The sequence below is a fragment of the Lampris incognitus genome, chromosome 3 (assembly GCF_029633865.1).
Source record: "Lampris incognitus isolate fLamInc1 chromosome 3, fLamInc1.hap2, whole genome shotgun sequence".
Taxonomy (NCBI): domain Eukaryota; kingdom Metazoa; phylum Chordata; class Actinopteri; order Lampriformes; family Lampridae; genus Lampris; species Lampris incognitus.
In genome coordinates this window covers 90,341,555-90,357,947 of record NC_079213.1, presented here as the reverse complement: position 1 = coordinate 90,357,947, position 16,393 = coordinate 90,341,555, and the positions used below count along the sequence as shown (strand labels likewise).

The window sequence follows — 16,393 nt, the reverse complement described above, 5'->3', positions numbered from 1 at the left end:
AGTCCGCCTCCCCTTGTCTTACCTGACTCAGAAATGCTATCAGAACATGCCAGAGAAAAGCCATCCAACTCATCGAGTGAGCTAGAAATGTCTTGATACAGCCAAGTTTCTATAAAAACCGTGATACATGACTCACAGTACTAGTAGCAAGTTGTGTAAAATTTGAGTTCGTCCTTGGGGGTGTACGGGTGGTGTAGCGGTCTATTCTGTTGCCTGTCAACACGAGGATCGCCGGTTCGACTCCCCGTGTTACCTCCGGCTTAGATGGGCGTCCCTACAGAGACAATTTGCTATGTCTGCATTTGGGAAGCTGGGTGTGGGTATGTGTCCTGGTTGCTGCACTAGTGCTTCCTCTGGTCGGTCGGGGCGGCCATTCGGGGGGGAGGGGGAACTTGGGGGGAATAGCGTGATCCTCCCACGTGCTACGTCCCCATGGCGAAACTTCTCACTGTCAGGTGAAAAGAAGTGGCTGGCAACGCCACATATATTGGAGGAGGCATGTGGTAGTCTGCAGCCCCCCCCCCGGATCAGCAGAGGGGGTGGATCAGTGACCAGAACGTCTCGGAAGAGTGAGGTAATCGGCCAAGTACAATCGGGGAGAAAAATGGGGGAGAAAAAAAGTTTGAGTTCGTCCTTCTTACTCTTCAGGTAGCGCACATTACACAGAATCATCGATGGCAAGGGTGGTCTATTCCCTCTTCTTCGGAGCCTCTGTTGCAAATGATCAACTTCTCGTTTACTTTTGAGACTCATACATAATTTTTTGGTTTTGACACTATCGCTGCCCGATCTGACTCAGCCGTAGATGTGTCTCAGAGCAGGCAGTGATGGAAAGCAGCATTGGTCAAGTGAGCTAGAGAATAAATGAGGAGAGCGAGTGACATAGCGAGGACAGGTGTTTTTTTTTTTTTTAGGTTTTTAATCACTGCAGCCATGAGAGGTTCTTCATCATACGTTATCAAGTTGGACTTACTAAGTGCTGCCTATGACACGGTTGATCACAACCTCCTCCTACATCGCTTAGAGACTTGGGTTGGCATCAAGGGCTCGGCTCTTAACTTATTACACTCTTACCTCACCAACAGAACTTTTTCTGTTGTTCTGGGTAACTCTACCTCCTCAGTGGCTCAGCTGAGTTGTGGTGTCCCTCAAGGCTCAGTTCTTGTCCCCCTTCTCTTCTCTATATATATGCTGCCCCTTAGCCAGGTCATTCAAAATCACCATGTGCTCTACCATTTTTATGCTGATGACAGTAAGTTATACATGCCACTAAAACCCACTGATCTCAGCGCCCTATTAAATCTCACAGCTTGCCTCGCCGACATTAAATCCTGGATGTCCAAAAAATTTCTTAAATTTAATGATGATGAGTCTGAGGTCATTCTGTTCGGTCCTGAAAATTCCATTAGTCCGTTTGCTACTAATCTTGGTGGTCTGTCAGGTAATCTTAAACAGGCTGCTAGGAATCTTGGGGTAATATTTTATGCTAACCTCAGTTTTGACAATCAAATTAAACATGTTGTTCAGTCATGCTTTTTCCAAGTTAAGCTAATCTCCAAAATTAGGTCATTTTTATCAATTGCCGATTTGCAAAAAGTTGTACACGCTTTTATCTTTTCTCGACTCGACTACTGTAATGCACTTTATTCTGGTATCAGCAAGGGCTCACTCCACCGTCTGCAGTTGGTACAAAATGCTGCTGCTCTGCTCATTACAGGGACAAGGAGGCATGACCATATCACTCCTGTGCTTGCCTCCTTACACTGGCCCCCTGTTATATTTCGAATTGATTTTAAAATTTCACTGCTCACTTTTAAAGCTTTAAATGGTATTGCTCCTTTATACATTTGTGATTTATTGACTTGGTATGTCCCCCCTCGACCATTAAGGTCTGTAGATGGAGCCCTACTAGTTATTCCAGGTCTCGGTTGGTTACAAAGGGTGATCGGGCTTTTGCTGTTTGAGCCCCCACACTATGGAACATTCTTCCTGTTGAGCTAAGACGAACTAAGTCTTTAGCTTCTTTTAAATCTCATCTTAATACATTTCTTTTTATGAAAGCTTTTACAAATGTTTGATACTGGTTTTTATTTTTACTCTTATTTGATCTTACTCTTATTCCTGCCTTGTCTGGTTTTATGTTTTTTTTTTTGAAACACTTTGTAACATTGTTTTAGAAAGGTATTATATAAATAAAATTATTATTATTATTTTTATTATCTTCATCATAGAACTGTGCACAAAAAAATTTAGGCTGATAAGTCCAGTAGTTTGCAAGATAAGCCGCAGACAGACACGCAAGCATGTGCTTGTGCGCCCAAACACATCATCTCCTGGCTATCGCCTAACAGAGATGAGTCAATGCCATTTGCTAAATAAATAGATGAACTAGCCTTTAAGAAAAACCTAGCCTGCCTTCCCTCACTGTCCTTCCTCCTGAGCCTTCTGCTCATGGACCAATACATGGGGTGATATAATTGAAACAAATGTGGTGATATAATTCGTTTTTAAATTTTGTTTTATCTTTCAATAAATTACAGAACACGTAATCACATTAAATTCAGGGAAATGAAGGTGTATCATAAGATGACATTTTCTAAATTGCATGTAGAATGAAGACTTACTTTCCCTTTTTGATGTTCAGACTTAATTAGTTTGAAAAGGTCCCAACTGACAAAAAATTGTTGGAAGCCTATAAATGGAATAACATTAAGAATGACTTTTTTTTATTATTATTCTTAATTCATTGTCAAAATAAAATGACAAAGTTAAGTGGCTTTCTAAAAAAACAAATGGGGGGGGGGGGGGGTGGCACAGTGTGGTTAGCACTGTTCCCTCACAGCAAGAAGGTCTTGGGTTCGAACCCCAGGCCATTCCACGTCCTTTCTGTGTAGAGTTTGTATGTTCTCCCTGTGTCTGCATCAGTTTCCTCCGGGTGCTCCGGTTTCCTCCCAGCATCATAAAGACATGCATGTTAGGGTTAATACTCCTGTCTGTGCCCCTGAGCAAGGCAATGGAAAGAAGAACTGGAGTTGGTCCCTGGGTGCTGCAGCTGCCCACTGCTCCTATACAATAGGATGGGTTAAATGCAGAAGACAAATTTTTAGTAAGAATACAATGACAAAATAAAGTGGCTTTCTTTCTTCTAAACATAACTCCTTTTTATTCAAAACATGCAACATGCATGTGCATGTGAAGGTGTAGCAATTTTTGAGAAGCATATAATTTGGATGTAAGCATGGAGTTTTCTGCATCAGAAATTTCAATAAATCAACCCTGCCAAACTGTACAGTCTTTTTCATGGACTTTCCTACTAATAATGCTTAGGTTATTATACATTTTATTTTCCAGCAACTGTTCAGAAAGGCATTGTGTAGGTACATTTAATTTTGTATAGTTGTTATTGTTGCTGTTAATCATTATTCTTTAAACTTTTCAGCCCTCTGCAGCCATGTCTTTGCTGGAAGGAATCAAAAAGGGTGTTGGCTCCCTTCTGGAAGAGGACCTTACTATCACTAAGGAAATGCTTAGAGAAGCCCAGCTGGTCTATACAAGGACCCCAGTAAGAGATCACACTTAAAATCAATACAATTGATTTAATTTATATGTAGTTTTTTTTATCCCCCTCATTCGTTTTCATGCAATTAATTAAACATTTGGCAAACTTCCTCTGTCAGTTGTCACGTGAACATGAGATTTACTATCATCTTCCATGCATGGAGATGTTAGGTGGTCACTGTATTTCTTGCAGAGTACTCATGTCATTTAGCTGACATGAATGAAGAAGAAGAATGTTATGAATATATTTGATGAACATGTGAAATGAACAATGAATGGCTATCATTAACACCCACCATCTATGCTTGCAGGCCCTGCAGAGCCTTAAATCCAAGACGCTTGACTTAGCCCGTGCTCTACAGAGCTACATCCACTGCAGGATGACGGTGAGTTTCAAAAGCATAACCAGCCCAAAACTGGGATTCAGGCTTCATGAGAGTAAATGTCAGGTTTACTGCAATGATTCAGCAAGTCTGGAAAAAGTTTATAGAAATTAAATGTATATTTTCCAAGACTTGAAAGGCTTAAAATTGCACAGAAACTGTTGAGTTCCAATTAACGCAAACGCATAGTTTTTCAGTAGCAGATACACACTGAAACTAATATGAACACCAGATAAAATTGTCAAATCTGAAGAAAAGCTCTGCAAAAGGGACACCTAACCATGTATTGTTTCACTGGAGTTACTAAGTGGCCATTAGTTTTAGATTGTGCTTGCTATAGTCAGCCCCCAGGTGTGAATGTCTGTAACCGCGTGTGGAAAAAGGTCTTTTCTGAAACACACCATACATGCTCCGCAAATCCTCCTTGGATAATAAAGGTTAAAACATCTTCCACCTTGACACAAGCTTATATGCTACGGATTAATACCTTCTCATACAGCAGGCCCGTTAAAGACGCCAGTCAGTCTTTATTGCTGCTTAAATGCCCAATGCTCTGTAGGCTTATCTCTCCTCAGTCGCCCCTCGGCGATCATTGAGGTAATAAATGTGTTGAATGAAGTGCCATCAGTCACGACTAACGCGCTTGTTTGCCGTTATCTTAGCCATACAAACTAGCAGCTTTTTTTGTTTGTTTGAACCAGTCATTGTTGCATACATGAGCAGGAGGATTTCACCGCCCACAGCGTCATTGTTGTTCAACAAAAGCGGTCAGACAAAACTGAGTTACTGCCGGGCTGCGACCGCTGTCAAGGTGCCTCTTGAGCAAGGCACCTAACCCACAGCAGCTTAAGTGGCTTTGCTCACCAGCCAACGAAAGACCGGTTGTACTGTGCACAGGTGACTGTGAACTAGAGGGCTTTTTGGGTGAGGGGGATTAAGTGGCTTCCAGGATTTAGTGGTGTTTTTCTAGAATTTTTATCAATGGAAATGCCTGGAAATTTACATACCACTGCTTAAAATGTGAGAATTGGCAGGAATTTCTATTTAGCTGAAAGATTGCAATCTGCTGGATAGTGATTGCTGTCATTACATTGTTTTCTGTAGAATGCAATGACATGTCAAACTTTGTCCTTTTTTCTGTCATTTTAAAATAAACATTTGATTTTATGCAGTTAAAATGTAATAAATGGTCGACATTGAAAAAGGTATATAGTGGATGTGCAAAATCTACCATGTTATCTACCACAGGAAAGGGTATGGCTAGCACAGCTGTGGCATTTTACTGTAAGTGATTGAGATCAACATTTGCTATTCCAATGCAGCAAACTGTGGGGAGGCTCATAGGTTTATGTCATTGGAAAGGACTCATCACCTTGGAAAATCTTTTTATTTTCCACTGACATCAGTTGTGTGTGTGTGTGTGTGTGTGTGTGCGCGCGCGCGCGCGCGCGCGTGCGTGTGTGCACTCAGTTGCTGTTGTAGTGGAAATTAGCCTAAAAGTTACCAAAATAAGCTTGTAACTGGATGGTCCCTGGTTGAAATCCATGTGCTTGCGCCAACTTAAAAGACAAACTGTGGGTAGGGGCTACAGGAAGCAAATAATTCTCTCCCATCTTTCAACAAGTATTTTCTGTACCCCTTTGAGCAAGATACTTGACCCCCATCTGTCCCGGTGGTTCTGCTTGCTGACCAACAATACAGAAGGCTGTGTTTGTAGTGGGCAGTTGCCAGGCAAGCGCATGTTAAACTATGAATGTGAATGAGGATGTTGTTTGGGAGAAGAAAAAAAAACATCATGCCTGCTCAGCAAACTTTCCCTGGATATGTGATGGTTAAAATGTTGATGTCAAAGCAGGTGTAATGTCCATAACCATACACAAAGTGTATTTGGGTGTGTGTGTGTGTGTGTGTGTGTGTGTGTGTGTGTGTGTGTGTGTGTGTGTGTGTGTGTGTGTGTGTGTGTGTGTGTGTGTGTTTTTATAGGAGATGGAGGCCAACCCTGACAAAATGGGGGAGGAAGAGGAGGGTGAGGTCTCCCACTTACACAGACTGTGGAACACGGCAGTTGAGCTCTACCAGTTTAATCAGGCTACCAGGCAGCTGCACTCTGTCCTCATCTCTGCCCTCAGAGGTCACAATTTCTCTTTACATTTAGTAAATTTATTAGGTGTTAAGAAGACACTTCTTCTAGATTTTCTTAGAATGAATACAACATATGAATAAGTTTTATTTTCTAGCAGACAAATGTTACCAGAAACCAATGGTATGGATCATAAGGTTGAAAGTTACAGCCCCCTGATTATAGTTATGCACTGTGAATAGATATGCTATGAATAAAATATCCCTTTGACCCTGAGTTACTTGGAGACAACAAATTACTCTGCAAAGAAATGAGAAAGATTGATTTAAAAAAAAAATTTTTTTTTTCATTTAAAAAAATTTTTTTTTGTCTTTATGCATGCTCAATAATCCAGATAAGGAAATTCCAGAAAGTTGAATCAGTTCATCTGGACACAGCGTTTAGTGAGAGAAACATTTCACGACTCATCTAAGTGACTTCGTCAGTCTCAACTGACTGCAGGTATCCCCACCTTTGTAAACAATACAGTTGCATAACGACTGAAACCAACGATCGGTTTCATATGCAAATTGCCATGACCATTAACTGGAGTTAAAATGGCCATGTGTACCATCACAGAGGATTGGGGACTCACAGCATTGTGGTAAGATGCTGTGATTGCACCTATTCCCCAATCATTCCTGAATAGTACGCATGGCCATTGTAACTCTAGTTAATGGTCACGGCAATTTGCATATGAAACCAATTATTGGTTTCAGTCATTATGTAACTGCTGTTTTATAAGGGTGGGGATACCTGCAGTCAGTTGAGACTGAAGAAGTCACTTAGGTGAGTGATGAAATGTTTCTCTCACTAAACGCTATGTCCAGATGAACTGATTCAACTTTCTGGGTTTTTTTTTTTTTTTTTTTACTCAAGAAATCCTCTGAATAATTTACATTGAGAGAAAAGTTTTGGCCTTACGTGTTTTTGAGAAGTTGCAATCGTTAATATTGTAATTCTTAAATTCTTTGTTTAATTTTGAAGTTGTATGTCTTTCACAGGTAAAGGGGGTGACCTCAGTGTCTGCAGCGAAGCCATCGCCTCTTCAGCGAAATCTGTCGACAAGCTCATCAGTGGGCTGCCTAGAAGTACAGCAGCATGCTCCGCCTCCTCCAGCCTGCAGCTGCCCCGCATCCAGAGTGTGGTGGAGGCTCGAGATGAGCTCCATTGCAGCCTGCAGGCCCTGTCTGCCGCTTTTAACCAGCAGGGGACACAAGAAAGTAGAGGATCCTCTGGCTCTGAAAAGAGCACAGATGATGGAACGTCATCCAAAGAGAGCGTTACGGCTCAGAGTAGAACAGTCCCTAAAACTGCGTACACCCTTCCCCCAGGCTTCTTGTCTCAGGGCAGCCCTCACTGGGTTTGAATTATCGGTGTGTTTAGGTGATTTGCTACCCTCCATCAGGCTATCTGAGGTTGTTTCACCTGTCATGTTTGTGTTTTTGTTTTCTTCTGCATCTTTGCTCTTCGATCTCCCACAGCACATTCGGTTGCATTTGAGGTTATAGATACATTTGAAATGGGGAGGACTGGATCGAAGACTATTCATCAAATGTACAGAGAAGTCACCTGTTAGAGACACCGAGTAGACCTTGAGAATGTTGACTGTGTGGGTACATCCTTTATACATTAAAGCTCATCAGTATACTACATTTTCATTGCATATCATTGGCAGGTAAATATAGGAACAATGTTTTAAAACCGTCCCCAGCTTGCATTGGATACTTAATAGCAAATGTAAGTCTGTACAAACCATCCCATGAGCAGGACCTGGTGTTGTAAATGTTTATGCAAAACATGAACTCCATATTTGTTGATTGTATATGTTTCGTTGGTATTAAGTTTCTCCTTTTTTTGTTAATTGTTAAATGACTCCAGCAACTTCATACCTGTATTCCACGTCACAATTTGCACTCAGGAGAGACTTGTATTTTGCATAAATCCGAATCCGATACATGTACTTGTCTTTGCACAAAAAAATGAAATTTGCTCCTTTTTTAATCATGTTTTTGTAGAAAATGAAACTTTTGTAAGACTTTCTTTAAATCGGTATCTTGGTAAAAGTGTCCATCATCTGATAACATGTATAGTAAATTTACGCTGCTTAAACTGCTTTCATATATATATATATATATATATATATATATATATATATATATATATATATATATTGCTGATATTGCATGGATTAAAGTGTAAAAAGGTCGGAGGGATATACAAATGGAAAGTTTGCTCAGAACACTAGCGTGAACAGAAAAAAAAAGTTACAAGAATGTGTCGTGCTATTAAATGACTGTAAGGCCGTGTTTAGACTCCTGGCAAATCCAGTTTGTTTTCAACTCTGATGTTCAGGATTGACAGGCCGCACTTTTTTTTTTTTTTTGTGGGGTTTTTTTTTGTGCAAGTGATGAGGTTGGATTCGTGTGTTCGGACGTCATTAACCTCATCTGCATTTGTTGCTGTGGTTATGACATGCACATGGATGCCAACCAGAACCAAAACAGCAACATGTAGGTCATCAAGAATGAACGTATAGGATAGCATGGCTCAGGAGGTAGAAGGGGTCGTCTAGTAATTGGAAGGTCGCTGGTTTGATCCCCAGCTCCTCCAGAGAGCGTGTCGAAGTGTCCTTGAGCAAGACACTGAACCCTTAACTGCTCCTGATGAGCAGGTTGGCGCCTTGCATGGCAGCCTCCATCATCAGTGTATGAATGTCTGTGTATGAATGGGTGGACGTGAGGTATACACTACCGTTCAAAAGTTTGGGATCACCCAAACAATTTTGTGTTTTCCATGAAAAGTCACACTTATTCACCACCATATGTTGTGAAATGAATAGAAAATAGAGTCAAGACATTGACAAGGTTAGAAATAATGATTTGTATTTGAAATAAGATTTTTTTTACATCAAACTTTGCTTTCGTCAAAGAATCCTCCATTTGCAGCAATTACAGCATTGCAGACCTTTGGCATTCTAGCTGTTAATTTGTTGAGGTAATCTGGAGAAATTGCACCCCACGCTTCCAGAAGCAGCTCCCACAAGTTGGATTGGTTGGATGGGCACTTCTTTGAGCAGATTGAGTTTCTGGAGCATCACATTTGTGGGGTCAATTAAACGCTCAAAATGGCCAGAAAAAGAGAACTTTCATCTGAAACTCGACAGTCTATTCTTGTTCTTAGAAATGAAGGCTATTCCATGCGAGAAATTGCTAAGAAATTGAAGATTTCCTACACCGGTGTGTACTACTCCCTTCAGAGGACAGCACAAACAGGCTCTAACCAGAGTAGAAAAAGAAGTGGGAGGCCGCGTTGCACAACTGAGCAAGAAGATAAGTACATTAGAGTCTCTAGTTTGAGAAACAGACGCCTCACAGGTCCCCAACTGGCATCTTCATTAAATAGTACCTGTTAGAGCCTGTTTGTGCTGTCCTCTGAAGGGAGTAGTACACACCGGTGTAGGAAATCTTCAATTTCTTAGCAATTTCTCGCATGGAATAGCCTTCATTTCTAAGAACAAGAATAGACTGTCGAGTTTCAGATGAAAGTTCTCTTTTTCTGGCCATTTTGAGCGTTTAATTGACCCCACAAATGTGATGCTCCAGAAACTCAATCTGCTCAAAGAAGTGCCCATCCAACCAATCCAACTTGTGGGAGCTGCTTCTGGAAGCGTGGGGTGCAATTTCTCCAGATTACCTCAACAAATTAACAGCTAGAATGCCAAAGGTCTGCAATGCTGTAATTGCTGCAAATGGAGGATTCTTTGACGAAAGCAAAGTTTGATGTAAGAAAAATCTTATTTCAAATACAAATCATTATTTCTAACCTTGTCAATGTCTTGACTCTATTTTCTATTCATTTCACAACATATGGTGGTGAATAAGTGTGACTTTTCATGGAAAACACGAAATTGTTTGGGTGATCCCAAACTTTTGAACGGTAGTGTACATTGTAAAGTGCTTTGAGTGGTCGGTAGACTAGAGAAGTGCTATATAAATGCAGTTCATCTACCATTTCTAAGCATATGATCATTGCTCTTCATCCCATGGCATCGTCCAGTCACCATGCAGAACCCCTGGGCGATGGAGGTTGATGCAATGCAGCCGTGTTTTGTGCTGCTGTCAGAGGGAAGAGTGTGGTGCCATAAGAACTGCAGCTGAGTCACCATGCAGACTGAGACGCATCTAGAAATAGAAACCATCTCAGAATGTGGATTGTAAAAACTGGTTTCCATGTGTTTTTGTTTTTAATATCGACAAAAGCAATCTGCTTCCAATCTGGATAACTGATATGCCACAACTCAGATTTGAGCTGCCGGTCTGAACATAGCAAGTGCACTGATCTGACTTGGCCTCTGGTAGTGTGTGAGTGAAGTCACCCCCCCCCCTCCCTCTCAGCCTTCTCTGCATCTCTCCCCACACTCTGCTGATGCCGCCCTCCCTCGGATGTCCCTGTTAGTTTTCGGACGCTAAAAAAAAGACGAAAAAAACCGACGGCGGAGTTAGAAGTCAACAGTTTTTTTCGTCATGTGTCAGGCGGAGGAGCGTTTAATACGTTTAATACGCTGCCCAGCCGGAGCGGAGTCCAGGACAGTGGAATGAGAGGACCGCGAAAAGTTATTTATTCCGTTGACACTTCCAGCCAAGGTAACAAAAAAAAAGAAGAAAAGTTCGTCGACAGATACTTGCGCACTTATAATTACTTGTCCTCGAGATAGCATTGATTAACGTGATTCTGTCCTCGGTTGCCACAGATTTCTAATATTTAACTGTAATTCCTTCCTAGGATGCTTTGGTTATTTCCGAGTTTACTCGTAAGTACACAAAGTTTAATGACGTTTGGTTGTATCGTGTTTGTAGATGCCGATGGGGGAGAAGAGGGTAAAGGGACCTGAGCCACTTTTTACATTTGGCGATTTTACTGCGGAACAAGAGTGTATTTGCTTCAGATCATAGGCGCTATAATATACACATCAGGTTGGTCTGCGCCCGTGGAGATTAAAACACCTTATCTAATTATTATTATGGTTTTAGAACAATGACCCATCAAAACAAGTTAGTCCTAGGCACAACTTGCCCCATGGTAGGGGTAATTAGTGCCACCGTTATATATACTGCTATAAAAATGACACAGAATCAAACGATTTTTGAGATAATTTTGAACGTTATTAACGCCATTAATTCAACAATTTTTTTTAATTAAGAGCATATATTTGTGTCCTGCTGTTCAACATGTTACCTAAACGTTTTTCAGTCAATGTTAAACGTTGTGTGTTAACTGCGGAATGTGTGTTAATGTGCTTTTGTGTGCATGTATGTGTGTGGAATAAATTGAGTCAACAATTAGGTATTCATTACATCAACGCTGTAACACTTGTGACAGTGACTGTGTGTGTGTGTGTGTGTGTGTGCGCGCGCGCGCGCGCGTCTCCAGGGGTGAATCGCATCCGAGCATCAATTGCTGGGTTGTAGAATCTTTTCAGGAGCCCAAAGACAGTTCTGTCCAAGGGCCCTTGACAGAACTGGTGAAGAGATGTATGAGGTGGTAGGTCAGCAATGCAATTCCCTACCCTTCATGATTTCTACAGCTTCGAGGGAGACGTGAGCTTCGTGATTGTTAAGAAGAAGCAAAGCATGATGCTCTTTTGAGCAGCTGGTGTGGTCGGTGAAGTACTCTAGGTAGCGTGTGAAGACATCTTCACTCGTCCATCCAGACTTCGTTGAGCATCCCGCTGAGGAAGTGATCCTTGTACCGGAATCGTGGAAAAATGAACAGTGGTGGAACAGCGTTCCCTGTTGCACTGACAACACAAATCTGTGTTATACGCTCCCCTCTTTCAGCCGAAGTCACAGAGCCAACTTCTCTCTTGCTCCTCTCTGTCACGATTTCTTTTGGAGACTGGACAGTTGTGGCACCTGTCTCGTCTATGTGGAGGGACTTAGTATCTGATATAACACATGAATCAATGTCAGATGAACATTCCTTCTTAAAATAACAATGTTCAATTCCGAATTGTCCTCTGACGTTGTTAGCTTATCTGAATCATACCGCTTCATCACTGATGAGATGGTTGAAGAATTCTCCAACATCCTGTCTTGGGGGCGGTGGCTCTTGCCAATGACGTATCCTCTGGGGTTAAGCATGACAGATGTTGGCGCTTTCTGTTGTAATTGTGCAGTATAAAGATATCTTATCTAGGGGCGTCCGGGGAGCTCAGCGGTCTATTCCGTTGCCTACCAATACGGGGATAGCCGGTTCGAATCCCCGTGTTACCTCCGGCTTGGTCGGGCGTCCCTACAGACACAACTGGTCGTGTCTGCGGGTGGGAAGCCGGATGTAGGTATGGGTCCTGGTCGCTGCACTAGCGCCTCCTCTGGTCGGTTGGGGCGCCTGTTCAGGGGGGAGGTCGGTTGGGGCGCCTGTTCGGGGGGGGGGGGGTAGTGCGATCCTTCCACGCGCTACGCCCCCCTGGCCAAACTCCTCACTGTCAGGTGAAAAGCGGCTGGCGAACATGTATCGGAGGAGGCATGTGGTAGTCTGCAGCCCTCCCGGATCGGCAGAGGAGGTGGAGCAGCGACCAGGACATCTAGGAAACAGAGGAGTAATTGGCCGGATACAATTGGGGGGGGGGGGGATAACTTATCTAAAAAAAAATATATCCTGCTCTCTTTTGCTCGGTCCAGTTTTCAGGAGTAGAAGTGCAATTCTTGCTTGCTAACCCAAACTCTGTGTTATCATCAAAAATCTGATGAGCCTTTGCTAGTCTGGCATAATTTATTTTGGGAACTTCTCCTTTACTACTTGTTTTGTTGATATACCTCTTCAGTGTCATTCTGTCATTGTGGTCCTTTGCCACAGACTGAATGGACCGCCCCCCCGACACTTGCCTTGCTGATCTATTTAGATAGATGATCTATTTAGATGAGCCTCTATTTGTCTTTCTTTTGCCTTGCCATGATGTTATCTCTAGATACTGCGTGTTGTTATTCGTCCATCGCAGTGACGAGGACCATCTAGTCATCCTGTGATGGATGACTGATGACTTGCGCGATGATTAAAGTGAGGAAGAGTTGCGCATCATCAACCCCACTCTCTCGTCCGAGACCACCTACTACCAGTGGCAAGACTAGCGAGGGTTTCTTCCCGAAGCCTTTCCCGTATATGAGTATACCCGCAAGGCAGCGGAGGTTTTAAATCAGTTTTCTTTCTCCTAGATGAACTGCCTGACAAGGCTAATGAGCTTCATCTACCTGGGGATATTGCATGTACCAATGATCTCAAGAGCTATGCCATCCAGAGCTTGGCTCCTGGTAGGGTCACCCAAGGCGGATAGGTCAAGGGGGAGGGTCCAGACGAAGCGTAATCCAACAAAGACCTCAACAGTGGAACTGGCGGAAGATGTCTCCAGGTCACAACGGCAGTGAAGGTGGATGAAGGCTGCAACAGAGGGTGGTCCCCAATCGTCTTGGCTCTCCATGCCATTGGACTCTGGCCACCCCCTTCCAAAGACCATGTTGTGGATTCAGGTGCATCAGCCACTCCACGTAAAAAGCTGTCACGTGCAGGCATCCTCCCATTACGTGGCTCCAGGATCAGCCTCTACGCCCGCCTGAGGACCCAGAGGGAGGACGATCATACTTGAGCCCGAGTGACTGCCGATGATGATGATATCTCTAGTGTCAGAAAATAATAATACACATTTTACTCTGTACATATGCAGTTTATTTAAACTTTTGGGGGTAAATTGAGCCATTGACTCAACTTGCCCCAACATCACTGGTATATTTTACCCCACAACTTCCCTTTTGAGAAAACTGGTTCACACAGTGCCTCAGATCCACAATTATGCTACGTTTATGACCTTGTTTTGCAGCTTACACTGCCTTAAATTAACATGTAATAATGTCCAAAACTTATCTATTTCAATGAAGATATAAGGCTGATAACTTTAGTAACATGATGAATTTAGTTAGCAAGAAAAACATCTTTTTTTTTGGTCTGGTTTGCTTACCACTGTCTCCATGTGCTTGAGTCCAAGATGGATTTAGTAACGTGAACTACACTTCCTTAATTTGTGGTCACATGCTTACCTTTTTTATGGTTACCTAGATACAGAAGGTGGCTCATTTTACCCACTGGCTCGACTTACCCCATTCTCCCCTACACAATGTTTCACTTAGCAGCTATCTTAAATTTGCTACCAGATGACTAGTTATTTTTCTTAATAAAAAATGACAAAAGTTATCCATTAAACAAAAAAATGTTTTGCTAGTGTTCATGAATCATTTGCTTGTGAAGATATGGAAAGCGCTCTGCTAAAATAAGTTTATGCTATGACACTGGTCCCTGTTTTAATGAGGAATACTGTTTTAAGAAGTGAGCTTCAGCTTTAAGTAGTATCATGACCAATTGATTTGCCTTCTTTTAACCATTCAGTAACCAGATTCACTGTACCACCTAGTACAATAAATGTACATGTTTAAGCAGGATAAATGCAAAAGTATATTGGCAACTTGCGGTTCAATTTTACAACAGACACTTACTATAGGCCTAAGAACCCCATAGTGGTCAATAGAGACTCACATATTAAGGGACGATGCAAGACGTATTAAGAACCACAGAGCATCTATGTGGTGTTCCCAACACAGAATATTAACCAGTGTGGGTTGGTTGGTTTTGAATGTGCACATTCAAATGTGATTGGTGCTGAATGAGGTGGAGGTCAGCTATTGGTTGTTCCTGAAGAGTATATAAGGCAGAATCGCCACCAGGGCGTTCTCTTGGTACTCCGCTCTACTCGGGATAGCTAGGTTGTTACAGCGTAATAATAAATATACTACGTTACTGTCATAAGTCTGCCGTGTGCACTTTCCAGTTATCTACTTAATCAGTTTTAGAACAGTATTAGTGTTTCATACACCACAATCTATAACCTTACAAATAACCATATACATTCAACATTTTCCTAACTTTTTTTGTAATGTTTCAGGTTTGGTGTCATGGCTATACATCAGGTAAGTCACCTTCAGTCTCTCCGTCCCTTAAACTACTATATTTTGCTGGAAATCGTAATTGGGGCTGCAGGGTGGCAAGAGAGATCATGCTGTGATGTAAAAGTTGTTTGACCCTACAGCTACAATCGTGTCTCCTGTTGAAGACACTAAAACCCCTCCCTACTCACTCGATGTAAGTTATTGTAAGTCACTGCATGAGAGACTTAGCTGGATGGTGAAAATATAAATGTAAAACATCAGTTACACGTCAAACACACAGACTGCCCATGCAGATGATCTTGTTCTCAGCTTGTAGTTTGGTTTTCTGATCACATCTGTAATTTGCAAGAACTCATCATGACTTCACCATGCTTAATGGACCACGGTGGTTTGGTCTACTCCATGTTCACCCCAGTAGGTCGCCGGTCATTAATCTCCCGCTATGCTGACATCATGTCAAACTGTGACCGCAAGTCAAGAGCATTAAGCTAAACCCAGGCTTCAGAGTACAGCAGATTATTTGTATGAACTGATACTCAGCGGTTCATTTGTAGATATAACGAGGGTGGTTTGGAGAGCATAAATTCTGCGGTGTGACCCTGCTGAGACAGGACAACGGGTTCACCTAATCTGATGCCCAAACTTTAGCTCAGAACAGCGTAGAGCTGGGTTAGGGCCTTGGGGCCTTGGGGAGAATCAAAGCAGCTGAATGCTAGTACTCCCCCCCCTTTTCTTTTCCTCCTCAGTTGTACTTGAACAATTACCCCACTCTGCCAAGCTATCCCGGTCGCTGCTCCACCCCCTCTGCCGATCTGGGGAGGGCTGCAGTCTACCACATTCCTCCTCCGATACATGTGGAGTTGCCAGCCGCTTCTTTTCACCTGACAGTGAGGAGTTTCACCAGGGGGACGTAGCATGTGGGAGGATCATGCTATTCCCCCTAGTTCCCCTTCCTCCCCGAACAGGCACCCCGACTGACCAGAGGAGGTGCTAGTGCAGCGACCTGGACACATACCCACATCCATCCAGCTTCTGACCGGCAGACACGGCCAATTGTGTCTGTAGGGACGCCCGACTAAGCCAGAGGTAACATGGGGATTTGAACCATCAATCCCCATGTTGGTAGGCAATGGAAAAGACCGCCATGCCACCCGGATACCCGAATGCTAGTACTTTTGGGCTGTAGCTGGTGAAGGTATTCTGCTTTACCAGCCACTTTGCCAAGTCTCCAAACCATGCTGAAACATCCTTTTCTTTTTTTCTTTTTCTATAAACATGTGGTTTGTATAATGGTGAAAGTGGCTGGTAGGTTCAGAATTGAATAACCCAATGTGACTAGT

The 16,393-nt window shown here is 42.7% G+C and overlaps 2 protein-coding genes across 2 annotated transcripts in view; both read left to right on the top strand.

Annotated features, from left to right (window-relative positions):
• kif14 (kinesin family member 14) overlaps positions 1-7,429 on the top strand; it is a 34,713-nt gene extending 27,284 nt beyond the window's left edge. Inside the window, exons 26-29 of the mRNA XM_056276853.1 lie at positions 3,440-3,562; positions 3,870-3,944; positions 5,925-6,072; positions 7,065-7,429. Of these exons, the coding sequence (XP_056132828.1) occupies positions 3,440-3,562; positions 3,870-3,944; positions 5,925-6,072; positions 7,065-7,429 (711 nt within the window). The remainder of the gene's footprint in view (positions 1-3,439; positions 3,563-3,869; positions 3,945-5,924; positions 6,073-7,064) is intronic.
• Positions 7,430-10,506: 3,077 nt separating this feature from the next.
• Positions 10,507-16,393, top strand: part of LOC130109105 (adhesion G-protein coupled receptor D2) — a 183,033-nt gene continuing 177,146 nt past the window's right edge. The window contains exons 1-3 of the mRNA XM_056275848.1: positions 10,507-10,706; positions 10,846-10,873; positions 15,050-15,074. Coding sequence (XP_056131823.1) covers positions 10,847-10,873; positions 15,050-15,074 — 52 coding nt within the window. The 5' untranslated portion in view covers positions 10,507-10,706; position 10,846. The remainder of the gene's footprint in view (positions 10,707-10,845; positions 10,874-15,049; positions 15,075-16,393) is intronic.